Source organism: Spinacia oleracea, chromosome 1, assembly GCF_020520425.1.
Source record: "Spinacia oleracea cultivar Varoflay chromosome 1, BTI_SOV_V1, whole genome shotgun sequence".
NCBI classification, from domain to species: domain Eukaryota; kingdom Viridiplantae; phylum Streptophyta; class Magnoliopsida; order Caryophyllales; family Amaranthaceae; genus Spinacia; species Spinacia oleracea.
The window spans coordinates 97834749-97852690 of NC_079487.1; the positions used below are offsets into that span (position 1 = coordinate 97834749).

General features: G+C 39.1%; 2 protein-coding genes across 2 annotated transcripts; both read right to left on the reverse strand.

Moving 5' to 3' along the window:
- Nucleotides 1-11543: 11543 nt before the first annotated feature.
- LOC110776801 (uncharacterized) lies at nt 11544-13987 on the reverse strand. The gene is made up of 4 exons (XM_021981366.2): nt 13274-13987; nt 12962-13120; nt 12001-12134; nt 11544-11682 (listed from the first exon to the last, which is right to left on the reverse strand). Exons 1-4 carry the CDS (start codon nt 13985-13987, stop codon nt 11544-11546), a joined length of 1146 nt encoding a protein of 381 aa, XP_021837058.2.
- LOC110776800 (uncharacterized) lies at nt 13987-14571 on the reverse strand. Its single transcript, XM_021981365.2, has one exon. It carries the CDS (start codon nt 14569-14571, stop codon nt 13987-13989), a length of 585 nt encoding a protein of 194 aa, XP_021837057.2.
- Between the last annotated feature and the right edge of the window lie 3371 nt (nt 14572-17942).

The following is a 17942-nucleotide window of genomic DNA, read 5'->3' on the forward strand; positions in this document are numbered from 1 at the left end:
TCTCACCTATCTGTGGCATTGTCGATTAGGCCATATAAACTTGAAACGCTTAGAAAGACTTCAAAAGGAAGGAATTCTATAACCATTTGACTTAGAGGATTATGGTAAATGCGAATCATGTTTACTTGGCAAAATGACAAAGCAACCTTTCTCTAAAGTTGGAGAAAGAGCAAATGAACTATTGGGTTTAATCCATACAGATGTATGTGGACCAATGAGTACAAATGCTAGAGGTGGTTTCAGCTACTTTATCACTTTCACTGATGACTTCAGTAGATATGGTTATGTCTACCTAATGAAGCATAAGTCTGAATCCTTTGACAAATTCAAGGAATTTCAGAGTGAAGTAGAGAATCAATTAGGCAAGAAGATTAAGGCACTGCAGTCTGACAGAGGCGGTGAATATCTGAGCTATGAATTTGATGACCATCTGAAATAATGTGGAATTCTATCAGAATTGACTCCTCCTGGAACACCACAATGGAACGGTGTGTCGGAACGGAGGAACAGAACCTTGCTAGACATGGTCAGGTCAATGATGGGTCAGGCCGAACTTCCATTAGAATTTTGGGGACATGCACTAAATACAGCTGCACTCACTATAAATAGAGCTCCGTCTAAAGCTGTCGAAAAGACTCCATATGAGTTATGGTTTGGAAAGCCTCCAAAAGTGTCTTTTCTTAAGATTTGGGGATGTGAAGTATACGTCAAACGATTAATTTCAGACAAACTTCATCCAAAATCTGACAAATGTATCCTTGTGGGCTATCCAAAGGAAACAAAGGGGTATTACTTCTACAATACATCTGAGAACAAAGTGTTTGTTGCTCGAGATGGTGTCTTTTTGGAGAAAGATCACATTTCCAAAATGACAAGTGGGAGAAAAGTAGACCTCGAAGAAATTCGAGACGAACAACAAACTCTAGAGAATGCTCAAGATGACATTCAGGATGAAACTCAGAGATCTTTAGAAGAATCTGGTGAGAATCATGGTCAATCTAGAAATGTTACCCCGCGTAGATCGCAAAGATATAGATCTCAACCGGAAAGGTACTTAGGTATTTTGACGAACGAGAGCTATGACGTTCTATTACTTGAAAGTGATGAACCTGCGACTTACAAACAAGCTATGACGAGCCCTAGCTCCAAGCAATGGCAAGAAGCCATGCAATCTGAATTAGACTCCATGTCTGAAAACCAAGTATGGGATTTGGTCGATTTGCCGGATGGCTACCAAGCCATTCGAAGCAAATGGGTTTTCAAACTGAAAAAGGACAAGGATGGGAAACTTGAAGTTTTCAAAGCTAGATTGGTTGCAAAAGGTTACAGGCAAGTCCACGGCGTGGATTACGATGAAACTTTTTCACCAGTTGCAATGCTAAAGTCTATTCGGATAATGTTAGCAATCGCTGCATATTACGATTACGAAATATGGCAGATGGATGTCAAAACTGCTTTCTTAAATGGCGTTTTAACAGAAACTGTGTTTATGACACAGCCTGAAGGTTTTGAGGATCCAAAGAATGCTAAAAAGGTATGCAAGCTAAAGAAATCAATCTATGGATTGAAGCAGGCATCCAGGAGCTGGAATATACGTTTTGATGAAGCAGTCAGTGATTTTGGTTTCATCAAGAACGCAGACGAATCTTGTGTATACAAGAAGGTCAGTGGGAGCAAAATTGCTTTCCTAGTATTTTATGTCGACGACATATTACTTATCGGAAATGACATTCCTATGTTGAACTCTGTCAAGATTTGGCTTGGGAAATGTTTTTCGATGAAGGATCTAGGAGAAGCACAGTACTTATTGGGCATCAAGATTTACAGAGATAGATCTAAAAAGATGATTGGACTTAGTCAAAGCACTTATATCAATAAGGTGCTTGATAGGTTCAAGATGGCAGACTCCAAGCGAGGCTACCTACCCATGTCTCATGGAATAACTCTAAGCAAGACTCAGTGCCCAAAAACACTTGATGAGCGTAGAAGAATGAGTGGGATTCCATATGCATCATTGATTGGTTCAATAATGTATGCTATGATATGTACACGTCCGGATATTGCGTACGCACTCAGTGCTACGAGCAGATACCAGTCAGACCCAGGAGAGGCGCATTGGACTGCTGCCAAGAATATTCTGAAGTACCTGAAAAGGCACAAAGATGACTTCCTGGTCTATGGTGGAGATGATGAATTAATTGTTAAAGGCTATACGGACGCAAGTTTCCAAACCGACAAAGATGATTTCAGATCACAGTCTGGGTTTGTCTTCTGCCTCAACGGAGGTGCAGTAAGCTGGAAAAGTGCTAAGCAAAGCACCATTGCGGATTCTACAACTGAAGCGGAGTACATTGCTGCACATGAAGCAGCAAAGGAAGCTATATGGCTAAGGAAGTCCTGTGACTAAGAAATGTCTATCAAGTGAACTTGAATGTCAAAGGTTGAAAATGGTCCCTAGTCGGAGTTTTCTATAAAATTGGACGCATAGAAAACATTAGACGATTAGAATGCAAGTTGACTAGTAGTTCTGTTTCTTGAACTATGTGGACATGGCAATGTCATAATCATTTGCATAGATACTTACTTTGGGAAGACTAGTATCGGACAAGACCTATGAAAATTTACTGTAAGAGATGAAAATCTGTCATAAGTAAATTTCATTAAAATTATTAGACACTAAATCCTCAATACCTGAGTGATTTGAGATTACTTGTTTGAGAACTGGTTGCTTTGAGGTTGACCAACCGTCGCACCGTAAAAGGAGGCTATAAAGGCAACGCTCAGGTAATCACCTATCAAACGAAGTCTAATCTCAAGATCGCAAGATTGGGATTGTCCTCCCATAAATCTGGATGAGATGCTTAAAAGTTGTACAAGGCCACTCGGAGAGCTAGAAACTGTGAAATGCATGGCCGTGCTTGGATGAATCATAGGCTATGATTATCTGTTTATTTGATCAGTTGAACTCTGAAACCGAGAAACACCTCTGGACATAATAAGGATGACAACTCTTACCTTATGTTCAAGAGCAAGCATCGAGCGACAAAGGAATTAGGAAATGCACACTTGTCCCTAAGGACAAGTGGGAGACTGAAGGAAATAATGCCCTTGGTCCAAGTATGCATTCTATGTTAAGTCTAATAAATGCGGTTCAGTATTAATTAACAAGTTAATAATTCAGTGAGATCAAGTGAGCTGAATGCCTAGCTAGAGGCCGCTTCAGTTCAAGTGGAATTAATGATATTAATCCACAGCTTACTCTTGACTGAACCCGTAGGGTCACACAAATAATACGTAAACGGATCAAGTATTTAATAGCATTAAATACTCTATCTATGGATATTCGGAATCGACGGATCTTGGTTTCAGTGGGAGCTGAGATCGTCACAAGCAAGAAATGAATACTCCGGAAACGATGATATTGCCGGAAACGGAAATATGGATCGTATCGGAAATATAAATATTATCCAAGTCGTAGATGTTGCCGGAAACGGAAACATGGTACGTATCGGAAAATATTATCGGAAATGGAAATATTGCCGGAATCGGAAATATTGCCGGAAACGGAAATATTGTCAGAATCGGAAATATTATCGGAATCGGAAAATAATTCCGGAAACAGAAATATTAAATATTTGTTCGAAACGGAAATTAATTCCGGAATCGGAAATATTAAATATTGTTCGTATCGGAAATGAATTTCGGAACCGGGAATTTAATCGGAAGCGTATCGTACGAATAAGCATCAGACGAGGCCTGCCAGACGAGGGCCCAGCACGAAGCCAGGCCATCGCCCAGCAAGCCAAGCGCGCCACACGAACAGCCAAGGCCACGCCAGGCCCAGCGCAAGGCCAGGCCATGGCAGCGCACACAGCGCGCGCAGCAATGGGCTGCGAGCTGTGCTGCTGCTCGCGTGGGCTTGCGGCTCGCGTGGGCTTGCGGCTCGCGTGGGCCGAGCGGCCGTGTAGGCTGTGCGCGGGCATGGCCTGCACGCTCGTGGGTCATGCTCGTGTAGAGTTTGTGTTCACATACGAAACCTAAATTGTATAGGATTTGTTTGATGATTAAATTCCTAATCCTAAAAGGATAAAATTAATTAGTTAGAGTCCTACTAGGATTCTAGTTTAACTAATTAGTATCTTAATAGGATTCCAGTTCCTTTTCCATACCTCTATAAATAAGGGCCTAGGGTCATTATTTGCAGGTACGATTGAAGTATTCAAAGGGTAAGTTTTTGAAATAAAAATCAGCCATACACTTGCAAACACTAGCCGAAATTCCTAGTAACCTTAAGGGCGATTCTAGTTGGTCTAACTTGAGGCGGATCCGGACGTACTGTGGACTATCTATGGAGGGACGACATTTGGAGTCCTAAAGACTTGTTCTTGTTCGGTTCGGGCGCAGCTAGGGAAGGCACGCTACAACATGTATGCATCTATTCTATGCTAAATGATTATGTGTAAATAATATGCTTTCCTAGCTTTATGGTTTTTCCGCATGATTTATGAATTGTCATATGTATCATAACCTAACATGCCGTTCATTTGCGGCCTGTAGGGAGAGGATTTGTGATGTTTGACATGATATTTTTCGAGTAGGTCTTGGACTTCGGCCCAAAAGTGGGAACCTTGGTCGCTTATGATTTCATGCGGAACCCCGTATCGACAGAATATGTTCATTTCAAGAAAGCGAGCCACATGCTTGGCCGTTAATTTTGCGTAGGAGACCGCCTCTACCCATTTAGTGAAGTAATCAATTGCGACTAAAACGTGCTCGTGTCCCCCCACACCTGTGGGTGTTACTTTGCCAATTATGTCTATACCCCAGGTAGAAAAGGGTCATGGGGAAGTGAATGTGTATAGTTCTGAGGGAGGTAAGTGGTTAAGGTTACTGAAAATTTGGCATTTTGGGCAGGTTTTCACAAAGTGATGGCAATCGGTTTCCATGGTGGTCCAATAATACCCTGAGCGGGATATTTTTCGGGATAACATTTTGCCGTTCATATGAGGTCCGCACACGCCGTTATGGTATTCTTCCATTAGTCTTTGGGCTTGGTTTTGGTGAACACAAAGTAGTTTGATTTTGTTTGGCGTGTATTTGTACAATTCTCCCAAGATTATGCTATATTGTGACGCGAGGAGGCGTAGGGCCCTTTGTGCTCGCGGGGTGGTGTTTGGGGGGAATTCCCCACTTGTTTTATAACGAAGGATGTCCGTATACCATGGTTCTTCTTCGGTATTTTCAGGTTCGGAGTCTATGGCACAGCAATAAGCCGGCTCTTTTCTTCGTTCGACCCGAAGGGTCATTCCGTCCCACTCACTCGGGATGTTGAGCATCGAAGCTAACTTTGCTAGTGCATCCGCGAATTGGTTGTCGTCTCTTGGTAAGTATGTATACTCGATTTTTTCAAATTGCTCGACTATTTGGTCTAAGTGAGCTTGGTATTTTGAGAGACTAGTGCTTCGGACTTTCCATCTTTTGGATATGTGGTTGGTTATTAGGGAAGAATCCCCGAAGACTTGTAGATGTTTGACTCCGAGGCTAACCGCGGCCTCTAGCCCGACTATGCAGGCTTCATACTCGGCGGCGTTGTTTGTGGCCTCGAAGTCAAGTTTGACGGAAATTGGTATATGGGCCCCTTCGGGACTGACTAGGAGAACTCCGACACCGCATCCCTTTTGATTGGATGCTCCATCAAAGTATAATGTCCAACAGTCGTCTCGTACCATCAGAAGTTCCTCGTCAGGGAGGAGGTAAGCTTCCGTGGTTTTCTCATTCGTAGTATATTCGGCCAGGAATTCGGCTACCGCTCTTCCTTTGATTGTTTTTTCTGGCATGAATCTTAGATCGAATTCTGAGAGCATGACTAGCCATCTGGATAAGCGACCGTTTAGTGCGGGCTTTTCGAACATGTATTTTAAGGGGTCTAGTTGTGACACTATATGAACGGTGTGGGCTAATAGGTAATGTCTGAGTTTTTTGGACGCCCAAACGAGGGCGAGGCAGGTTTTCTCAAGTTCTGTATATCTCGTCTCGTACTGTATGAATTTCTTGCTCAAGTAGTAGATGGCTCGCTCGGATCCATGTACACACTGTGAGAGCATAGCTCCTGCTGCGGTATTCGTGACGGTGAGGTATAGACGTAAAGGAATTCCGGGCAAAGGAGGGGAAAGGACGGGTGGTTTTCTTAGGTATTCTTTGATTTTATCGAAGGCAGTTTGGCATTGTTCATCCCATTCGGCTTTTTCTTCTTTTCTTAATTTTTTAAATATTGGCTCGCAAGTCATGGTAAGCTTAGAAATGAACCTACTAATGTATTGTAGCTTTCCTAGGAAACCCCTTATTTGTTTTTCAGTTTTTGGTGGGGGCATTATGGTAATGGCTTTGATCTTGGATGGGTCGATCTCGATTCCCCGTGTACTAACCATATATCCTAGTAACTTTCCGGAGGTTACCCCGAACACACATTTTTGTGGGTTTAGTCTCATGTTATATTTAAGGATTCGGGTGAAGAATTTCCTAAGTGCCGGGAGGTGACCGTGCCGGTTTTTTGATTTGACGATCATGTCGTCTACATAGACCTCGATTTCTTTGTGTATCATGTCATGAAGTAACGTGGTGGCTGTTCTTTGATAGGTGGCCCCCGCGTTTTTCAAACCAAAAGGCATTACAGTGTAGCAATATGTACCCCAAGGGGTAATGAAGGTTGTTTTTTCCATATCTTCTTCTGCCATAAGTATTTGGTTATATCTTGCGTACCCATCCATAAAGGAGAGAAGCACATGTTCCGTTGTGTTGTCTACTAATATGTCAATGTGAGGTAGAGGGAAGTCATCTTTGGGACTGGCTTTGTTGAGATCTCGAAAATCTACGCACATTCGCACTCGTCCATCTTTTTTAGCTACAGGGACAATATTGGCCACCCATTCTAGGTAGTTAGAGACCTTTATGAAGCCTGCGTCTAATTGTTTAGTGACTTCTTTTATTTTCAAGGCTATCTCCGGCTTAAGCCGTCGCAGCTTTTGTTTTACTGGCGTCATTTTGGGATCCAGCGGAATCCTATGCTCAGCGATTTCTCGATCTATTCCGGGCATGTCTTTGTAGGACCAAGCAAAGACACCCTCGAATTCCCGTAAGGTGGAGATCAGATCGGTTTTTTCAGTGGGAGTTAAGGTGAGGCCAATTTAGGATTTTCTTTTGTTCTAATATTTACCGATTCTGCGTCCTCAATTATGGGGGTTTTGAGTTCTTGTTCATTTACAGCTTTTATTAATTCGGTATATTCTTCTTCTGGCTCTTTTTCGTGCTCATTAGTGGCGAGGCATTCTGCATTACTACTCGGATTTTTAAGCGGCATATACTCAAAAGTTTTGTTCATCTTATTAAAGTCGTGAAGCATTACATCAAAAAGATCTCCTGAAGTGGATATTTTCGGGTCTAAACTAGTTTTGGGAGGGATTACAATTTTATTAGGTTCAGACTCGGATTCAGACTCGGATTCACACATTGGGCCTTCTCCCGCAGATATCTTGAATTTCATTCCACGAGCATTAGTCCATTTGAAGGTCTTGCGCCACCCTTGTTTTGGTTTGGTCGATCTTTAGGGGTGATGGAGCGATCAGTTTAGTGGGATCAAATAATTCATCTTGAAGGCCAATGCCATGATTTCTGTTTTGCTCCTCGTTTTTTTTCTTCTCTAACCCAAACAACAGCCCGAAAGCATGTGTGTTGGGGGGGTCTTTTGGCATTGTGTAGTTCCTTGAGGCGAGTGGCTCTTTAGAACATAGAGAGTCGTGTCCCAGAGCATGCATCTCTTGGGTTTGTGCGAGCTCTAGGAGTGGATGTTCGGGATATGCCACTTCCATTGCGATCCTTGATGGCTATCACAGGTAGGTATTCAGGGATCCTGTATTAACATTATGGAGTAGGAGACACATTAGTTTATTTTATGAGTTGGCCTCCTAGACACTTTATGACTACCCTTAAGTCGGACTAGTACATTTGGACTACTGTGTGTGCACTCTGAACTCTTTTATATTTTCGGAAATCTTTGCCCGTGTGACATTCAAAGTTATTTTAATTAGCAAGCTCGGTTTTGGTGCCGAACATTTCCGTCATAGGAGGCCTAATGACGACACAAAGAGCTATTTATTTTATAAGTCGTTTTTAGAATTGAGTGCCTTTTCCATACGCCCTCGTAGCAAATTTGATATGAATTTTTTATTGCTACGTATATTTTGTGCGCGGGTACCGAGGCTGCGGTGCCTGACCAAAAGGCCAAGCAGCAACTTCAGCGCCCAGCAGGGGGCGTTAAAATAATTGGCGCCCAGCCAGGGGCGCTGAAAATGCGTCCCTGATTGGTACTCGTATTCTGTTCGTCTATTTTTTCGTACATGCGACTTAATTTTGCGTGCTTGCCTAATAACGTCCTTTACGCGTTGTGCAGCGTTGTGGGATCCGTTACAGGCCATCCTAGGCGTCGCTTATTTTTGTGGCGATCGCCCGGGGTTGCGGAACACGTATTTTGGTATAACTCTTTGGCCAATTGGTGTTTATGAATGTTTAGGCAATTTTTAGGGTCGTTGGTTTTCTAGCGTTATTTGTCACACACAATCACAATATAATCATGTAATTCGCTACACATAACTAACATTACAACATGAAGCAAAAATAATATGTCACGTAGTTTATGATAGACTTCTATGGGTAATATTTGCGCCTGGCTTGGTACCGCTTCTATCGTAGATCCAACACATGCCCCGGTCGAGGTAGTGCATTCAACAGACGAATTTCGTCCCAAGAGGCCAATCACGATGTAAGCCAATGGGGCATGCACCAATGAGAGGGACCTTAGTGGGCGAGCGATTGGGTTTGGGACGGGTGTACTACTAGCGACAAGTGCCGAGTGGACAACATTCGAAGCGTATGCACCCCCCGGTAGGCGATGGGTATCCTTAGTCCCAACTCCCAAGATGAAACATGCCAAAGGAGCCGAGATTCGTTATACAATTCTGTCCGTTCACATTAATATGCTGATTTTCAGGTCGTCCCAACTTGATAAGGAAATAAACGCGGAGTAGGATCGTTTCACCCTTCGGCTATTTTGATTACCTACGAGCACGAGTATTTCATTAACGTTCCCTAGTGGAGTCGCCACTATGAGGGGGTCGAAAAAACACGAGGCTAATGAATGACCTCGTCCCTCGTGGGCGTTACGTCGTCAGATCAAGTGTAGTTAGATTTCCTATGAGTTTACACCCAATCGACTAGTAATATAGGAGTCGCCATTCAGTTTTTAACGACAATGAGAAAAACTGACAAAACCCGGTTATCGTGACATAAAGGGAGTGCAATTATGTTCGACCACGACGGCCATAGGTTCCCTTGTGATCCCTGGTGTGGGGATCGCTCAACGTACACCCGCAGGGCAGAGATTGAGAGTTCGGGGGACTGTAACTACCGAGAGGAGTGCTCATCGATAACTCCAGAGGCAGGTTATCCTTACTAGCTCAGCATAAATAATTGAAGGGACATGCGTTAACTATTAAACTATTCTGAATTGATTTTAGCAATATGCAACACATAATACTAAATCGATCGTGATTATCTTGTTTAGATTGATTTAAGGTACCTAGCATGATAGTTCGATTGTCCAAGGTATTATCTTTATTAGGCGTGATAGAAAAATCAAATTAATAGTTTTACAGTTTTATAAACGGGTGATGAAAGCGATTAAATCATGCGAAGGGACACATTACAACGCACCCTTGAGAGGTGCGTCACGGTTCTCAGAAAACTAACCACTTGGCTTTGCTATTTCTCCTTTTATTTAACGAATCTCGGGTTTCTGAGCAGTGTTCCAGTATTTAGACTTAATTCATCAGCTACAAGGGATAGGATACGTTCTGTTCGACTTTTGGGTCGATTGTGACAGAACGCGGGATCAATTTCGCAGCGTGAGGCTTAGGCTTAAGGTTGGAGTCAATACTCAGATTATGAATTGTGTGTCCTGTTCACGTCGGTTTTGAGGCTGTATTTATAGGGAAAGAGTTCGTGGAAAGATAGATCTTTAGAATCCGGATCCAAAAAGAATTCGGAAACGACACGGCCCCAGGTATTTTCAACGCCCAGGGCTGGGCGCCGAAGATTTCGGCGCCCAGACCCAGGCGTTGAAAATAGGATCTAGGCCGAGGCTTTTGTCATATTTGGACTCTTAATCACGGAGCTTTTGAGACTTATACGAGTTTCTTAGTGCGTATCAACTTATGACGGAATGCGTCTGGGCCCGTTAAGGACTCTAGGTTCGTTAGAAATTTAATTAATACGTAACTCTTATTTCCGAATTATAGCAGGAATAGAATCGTTTGCCAATTCTATCTCTTTTAGGACTTATGTTGGAGTGCAACACCTAATTTTGACAGATTTCTATCTTTTATGTCTTGCCACTTTTAACAACTACCCGTTATGGCAGTTACTATTTTTAGCAGGTTTCTATAAATAGCAGGTTTGACTGAAATGAAAAGGGTGATCGAGATTCGTTATTTTATAGGAGATGCGTTGCCAAGTGGAGATTTATGTTCTCATCATCGAACCTTCCCTTTCGGGAATGGGGACAAAAGTAGGTGTCTACAATATGATATGCATGCAATGAATGAGACCTAGACTTGACTCTAAGTGCCACTCTGAAGATAGCATGATTAATTGAAATGGGATTCGGATTTACCTAGTTAAGCTTAGGCTCGAGCTCCCAATTGCTCTTGAATTTAGGACTTTTTGTATGTGTTTTGAAGAGTTTTGAAGTTTGTATTGTGAGGAGTAATGTCGAAATAACGACGTTATATGTGTTGTGCTCCCCCTTTTTTCGAAGGAAATGAGGGGTATTTATAGGAGGGAAATGGTGCAAAACGTCAGCACACGCCAGCGCCTGGCGTCAGGCCAGCGTTGGGCGCTGCTGACGTGGGCTGAATGCCGCCAAAAAGGACGGAAAGATGCCGTCCTTGATTTGTCTTGTATGGGTGTACCTTTGTACGAATAGTACGATGTTTGGCACATGGTGTTTTCTTGGAGTTTAAGGCTTGAATTTGCGTCTAAAAACAAACCTTTCTCGGGTTTTTGAATTCCGGTTTTACGGGGCGGGGCCCGGCATGCTCGGTTTTGTGGGTCGGCGCCCGAATTTGACTTGCCTTATATGATTTTGAGTGGAAAAGGCCTAGTAAGACCAATGTGATGGTCCACTAGTTGAGATTGAACTTGGATTTTGAAATTGGATTTTGGAAGTTGTATTTTGTACCGAGTTCCGGGAGGGGAACGGTCTCGGGGATTGGATCTTGGACCCTGGATTTTGGAGGTATTATTAGCAATTGGGATTTCCGCCTGGAGTTACTCCAATTGCCTAACAAGGATAATGGTTTCGTCATCATCCCAAAGGGGAGACACAAATTAGGTGTCTACACTTCTTTGTTTATTTAGCAAGTTTTTTTGGAACTCATACTCCATATTGAACTTGAAACTTTGAAGGTTTAACAGTTCAAACAAACTGAACTTTAGCAGTAGAAGCTGTAAAATGATAATTTTGCCAAGTAACTTTGAAGTTTTAACTGTTTTTCCTTTTCCCTGCAATCTGCAAAAATGAGATATTTATCTGTGTTTGCCACCAAAGCTACCACATTGACTACAACAGAACTAAAAAGAAAATTAAAATTCAAGATGGCCAACAAAAAAGAGATATGACTAATTACTCCGTACTACAAAAGCACGGAAGAAAATAGTGTTGGATTAAATAACCAACATTAAGAAATTACTTAAATAATTAAAGCAAAACTCCCTTCCTAAAGAAAGACCAAGACATACACCAATTTAAACAAACTTCCCACCTTAACTAAAATAAAAAAAATAATTTATGAGTTCACGGGACTAATAACTGCATTTAAACGAAAATTAAAGTGGAATTTGTTGATGAACTTTAGATAATCAAATAATAGTATACCAACAAGAACCAACCAAGCTTTGCTGATGAACAAAATTTGATTACCCAAGTAATCAGTTTCCTGCCAATTCTTCTCCAAATCGACGAGCCTAAAAACTTGAGATGACTTCCCCATCTCCCCCAACGAGTTAGACTTCACTACACTCAACTAAACAACTTATATGACACTTATTATCCCATAAATCATCAATTAGCATGGAATAAACAAAATCCCTAAAACAACAAGTCAATCAGATACATTAAATCCCAAAAATCCCCAATTTTCGCAATTAAACAACATAAATAAAGATTAACAAAACCACATACTTTAAATTCGCACCTTGATTTGAGCGATTGGAGAGATGCGGACTCAATTTGGTCTGCTCATGGAGAATTTCGTAGTGAGTGCAGAGAATTATGTGGCTCGTCGCCGGTGAGTGGATAGAATTGCGTGCCTCGTCGCCGGTGAAGGAGTAGCGGAGGGGTGCGAATGTGTGAAAGTGATGGTCGTCGCCGGTGATTTGCTCGCCATCGGAGAAGGAGCAGGGAGATGAGAGCTCGCTGGTGGAGAAGGAGCAGGGAGATGCATTGGTGTGCGCGAGTAGCAAGAACACGGGAGGTGAGAAAATGTGAGTTTGTGTTTAATAAGTTTAAAGGCTGTGCTTGTGAAACTGTTGGGAAAATTTTTGTTTTTATTTTTATTTTTTGTCCTCAAAGGTGGCTCTTGTTTGATAAGAGAAACTTATAAGGAGCACTTATAAGGATTTTTCTACTAGTGTATAGTCAAAAATTGATTACAACTAGTAGAGGTTTTCACAGAATGTGGTCCCCAAACATCAATGTGGATCAGCTCAAATGGACTTGCAGCTTAATGCTACTGTGTGGAAAACTAAGTCTGGTTTGTTTTGCTATGGGACACACTTGACAGATTGTGTCCTGGATACAAGAGTTGACTTCACAACTAGGATTGATCAACTTAAGTTGACTAAAGGGTACATGACCTAATCTCAAGTGCCAAAGTTTGGAATTATTGACAGCAGTAGAACAGGTTGTGTTGCACACATGTGGCTGCATAGTAGATGTAGTTGCTATGTTTTGTTCTCCAACATTGTACAGACCAGAACTCACATCACCAAGAGGAATCAACTTCCCTTTCTGACAGCAAATAAAGCACTTGTCATGAGTAAAATGTAGCTCACAATTCAGATCCTTGCATATCTTGTGTACAGAGATTAGATTATATTTGAAATCAGGAACATGCAGCACATTGTGAAGTGTAATATCTTCATTTAAGACTACTTAACCAACATGTTTCACATGTATCTTACTGCCATCAGGTATAGTAATATATGTAGATTGATTCTCAACTCTTTTATATCCAGAAAATTGACTCAAATCATGGCAAAAGTGATATGAAGCACCACTATCAAGCAACCACTTAGAGTTAGAGTGAGATATTAAGCAGATATTACCTGCCATTAAGGCTAAGTTTGGTTGATTAGGTCCATAATTTTGCTGTTGTTTTCTCAAAAGACTCATCAACTGATTATACTGCTCCACTGAAATAGTAGTGTTGGCTTCAGTTCTTGGATTATTGGATGTGTCAGCATCAACATCTCCAGCAGTTGACATTGCAGTTGTCTTGTTGCTCTTGAAATGCTTAAAACCTGGTGGATATCCATTAATCTTGAAACATATTTCAAGACTGTGACCAGGAATTTGACAGTGTGTATAGAAATATTGAGAGTTACTTCTATTAGAACTTCCAGATTTCTGAAACTGTTGAGAACCAGTGGCTTGAGACTTGAAACTTTTGTTGTTCCAATTATCACCTCCAAATCTCCTCTTCTCAGCTACAAATGCAAGAGATTCTGTAGGATAGACAGTTTTAGACACCTCTTGATGCCTTTCTTCTTGAGCAAAGAGCATGTATGCTTCAGAAACCTTAGGTAGAGTTGGAACCATTAAAACATTTCCTCTAATTGTGGCAATGTGATCAGTTAGCTTCATCATAAACTGCATCACCATTTTTTCTTGCTGTCTTTGAAAAAACTTCTTAGTGACATTGCAGGTGCAATTGTTACAGGTACAGTAAGGCATAGGGTGAGCTTCTTCAATTGCATCCCAGATTGACTTGATTTCAGTGAAAAACTCAGAAACTTTTCTCCTTGGATTAACTCAACTAGTTTCTGTTCTAGAGAGTAAACCTGTGCCATGGAAGCCAAGCCAAATCTCTCTTCAAGATTACACCAAACCTCTCTGGCAGATTTCAAAAACATTACACTCTTAGCAATTATTTCACTCAGATTTCCTAGAATCAAAGAACACACCAAATTGTTGCACCTTTCCCATGATCTACACTCAACAGTTCCAGCATCAGGTTTGCAGATACTTCCATCAAAAAAACCTAATTTATTTTTGGCTGACAATGCCAGCAGCATTGATTTCTTCCAACCTGTGAAGCCTTCACCATTGAATTTGAATGAAACAAGCTGCACAGAGTTAGCATCAGAAGGATGGATGTAATATATGCTAGCAGGATCCTGATTAGGAGGCAAGGTCACATTTCTCATAGGATCTTCGACGTGATCATCATTAATCGCCATTATCAATTTCAATCAGGAGAATTCAATCAAATTGTAGCTTAAGCACTCAAATCGCAGCTGATTTCTTAGAACGATTATCATATTTTGATCAGAAACAGTAAGAACACATATTAGAAACAGGAAGAACACAAGGTTCGATTGAATTTTAGGAAGAATTTTGTGCGAGAATTTGCGGAATTTTAGGGGAAATGAGTCAGGTTTCTTGAACCCGCTCTGATACCATGACAGAATTTAGAGTTCAGAAGCTGAAATCTAATTGTTGTTATTGATGATTAAAGCAGAAATACAAGGCATAATACACATATATAAGAAGTAATAATCTAGAACCTTCCAAAGGTTGTTACTACTACTAACAAACAATATGAGAGTTTGTTATAACAGCTGCCATGTAGACAAGCTGACTCAGCATGAAGGCAAGCATAGAATACCCCTTAGAACACTAAGCTTAACAACAAGCACCTTGATCTTATTTCTATTTTCAATAGTAAAGTATTATTTTAATTTGTTGATTCTTTAATCAAGTTCCATTAGTTTATTAGTTATATTTTGAACTAAGGCAGCTGTTTCACGAGTTGATTTTTCTTTATCAATATATTTTGTGATTATCTTGATGCATGTATTGGGTATATTTTAATCCCTAGGTTTAACAAAACAAGTCATTAGATTCAATTCCTGCAATTTGGGTATTTTGTGCAAATAAATTTACAAATAGGTGTATATGTGCAATAAGTTGATAAATATGGGCATTTGGTGAATTATAAACATGAATTTACGGAGGACTAACGGAAGGTCAAACCAGGGGTATTTGATGAACAATACGAAAATAATAGGGGTATATTATGTGATTTGAAATACGCGGATGTATTTGGTGCATTTCATTAAACCTCGGGGGGATTTCATGAAAAACTCGTATTAATATTGACTTCCTTCATTTTAACTCGATCTGATAATTATTTAACTACTCCCTCCGTATTTATTTAAGAGATACACTTGGTTGGGCACGGGTATTAAGAAGAAGAATTGAATAAAATAAAATAATAAAGCAAGTGGGGTTGGGTAGATATTTTAATAAGTAAATAAGTGGTGACCATGTCATTTTGGGGGGTGGGAGGTAGGTTGGTTTTCAAAAAGTATTTGTTTAATAGGATGGTGGGCCATAGGGTAAATTAGATGTATTATTTAATTAGATGGTGGGGTTGATAAATTACTAAATATGACAAGTGTATCTCTTAAATAAATACGGCCGAAAAAGACAAGTGTATCTCTTAAATAAATACGGAGGGAGTATTATTTAACTATAATTTTAATTTATCTCCCTCTATAAAATGTAATCACATGTTCCACCCACCTATATTACTTCAATTATTTTTATTGGTATGTGAAGCTAAAACATATGAGAAGAACATTTTAGAATGAATGCAGTTAAGCATATGTATGAGAAATTGAGAATTATTATTTGAGATTTTCACTTTTAAGGGTCTCTTACTCTCTCAGTCTCTCGTGTTTTTTCCCTTTAAAGACATCACTCCACTTTTCACATGAGTTATATGAAGGAGGCATATTTGTTGAATTATTAGAGCGCCATGTAGAAAATCTAATATTTTCGGCCAATGAAAAATAAGATTTCTAATTTATTTTTGAATTAAAAAATCGAGTGCCACATAGATAATTAATTAGGTGCCATATAAATATTTTAATTAATTAATTACTAATCTATACAACTCTATCCAAAATCAAACTCTATAATAATTAAAAAATAAACCTAAAATAAAATTCGATCCAAAATCAAACACTAATAAAAAAAATCCAAAAAAAAAATTTAATCAAAAACCAAACACTAATAAAATATAAAAAATTCAATCCAAAAATGATTTTGGCCAATGAAAAGTAAGATTTTGAAATTATTTATGAATTAGAAAGTCGAGTGTCACGTATATATTTTTATTAATTACTCCGTAATTAAATACTACGTATATACAACTTTATCCAAAATCAAACACTCTAATCATTAAAAAATAAATCTAAAATGAAATTCAATCCAAAATCAAACACTAATCTAATCTAATATTTTGTATATAAAAGATAGCAGTTGGTATATGTAGAAATTTTATTTTAACTTAACAATTTAACGGAATTCGTGCATCACACGGGCTAAAATCTAGTACAAAAATAAGATAAACCTAGATGGAGCATAGCTTTGAATTTGTGTAACGTACATACTCTCAAAATTATATCATCGTCTTAATTTTGTGTTTCTATTAATTTTCAATGGGAAAAACAGGGGATGAAAGCAATATAAATAAATAAAGTCATATAATTTGATAACAATCCATCCAATGAATTCATTCTTAAAAATTGGATTGTCTACTGTTCTACTAATTTTAATTCAAAAAGAAAAATATTATAAGAAATAGACTTGAGTATTGTAAAATAGAAGACATTCTAAACTTAAAATCTTGATGTATTAAAATGTGAGTTTTGCAATAAATAAAAAAATAATCCACCATCTAAATATTTTCTACGTAACTAATACATCCCAAATTTTTGGATGCATACCTAATTACCTATACATGCAGAGCTGGGTGCATATGAGGTTTTTTTATACATCGTGAAACAGTTAAAATTGAACACGATGATAAAAAAAAATTGAACATGAAAAAAATATCCTTCTTCATACTTGTCTTTTAATAATTTAGACTAATTAAGTAATATTAATTAATATATCAGAAACTCTAGTACGTCCACACATGTTTAATCACTACGCTACATTTCGGTAGAAAATTATCATTCCGAAAATAAACAAATAAAATATATGAACATTGATGAATCTTTTTCTTCTTCTATGTTCCTCTTTCCTCTATGTTTCTCTCTTTTATCTGCAACTTTTCTCCATCTTAATAGTTCTTATTTGCCTTCCTCGTCGATAAATTTTCTACCACCAATTGCAAACGGATTGAGTTCACCAACTTCTCCTCCATTTCTTCTTCGACTCTGTCTTTTTTCCTCGTTAAATTCTGAAAATTGAACATAAAACATTTTTTAATTAAAAATGAACTTGATAGGATATCAAACATAGTATGAACATTAAATTTCTAAACCTGAACATTGAATTTAAAATTTTGACATAACTAAGAATAATAAGTGATTTTTTTTAGAAACTAAAAAAAAAACCTATTACTGATTTAAACACATTAACTCCAGAATTGAGTATTAAATATTTTAACAGTAATTCAAATTTACAAACCCATAAATCGAACATACATATATCCTTATTTAGGAAATTTTGGTATTTACTACCTTTAAAATACACCACTTTTGTATTTACTACCTTATGAAATTTTTATTTTAAATTACTACCTTAAACTTCCAGA

Excerpts from the sequence above, each read along its gene's own strand:
- LOC110776800 (XM_021981365.2), bottom strand. The coding sequence starts at position 14,571 with ATGGCGATTAATGATGATCACGTCGAAGATCCTATGAGAAATGTGACC.
- LOC110776801 (XM_021981366.2), bottom strand. The coding sequence starts at position 13,987 with ATGCAGTTTATGATGAAGCTAACTGATCACATTGCCACAATTAGAGGA. Across the intron at positions 13,121-13,273 it reads GTAAGATACATGTGAAACAT|AAAGGGAAGTTGATTCCTCT; the intron begins GTTGGTTAAGTA and ends ATTTGCTGTCAG. Across the intron at positions 11,683-12,000 it reads TTGTTCATCAGCAAAGCTTG|TTCTGTTGTAGTCAATGTGG; the intron begins GTTGGTTCTTGT and ends TTTTCTTTTTAG.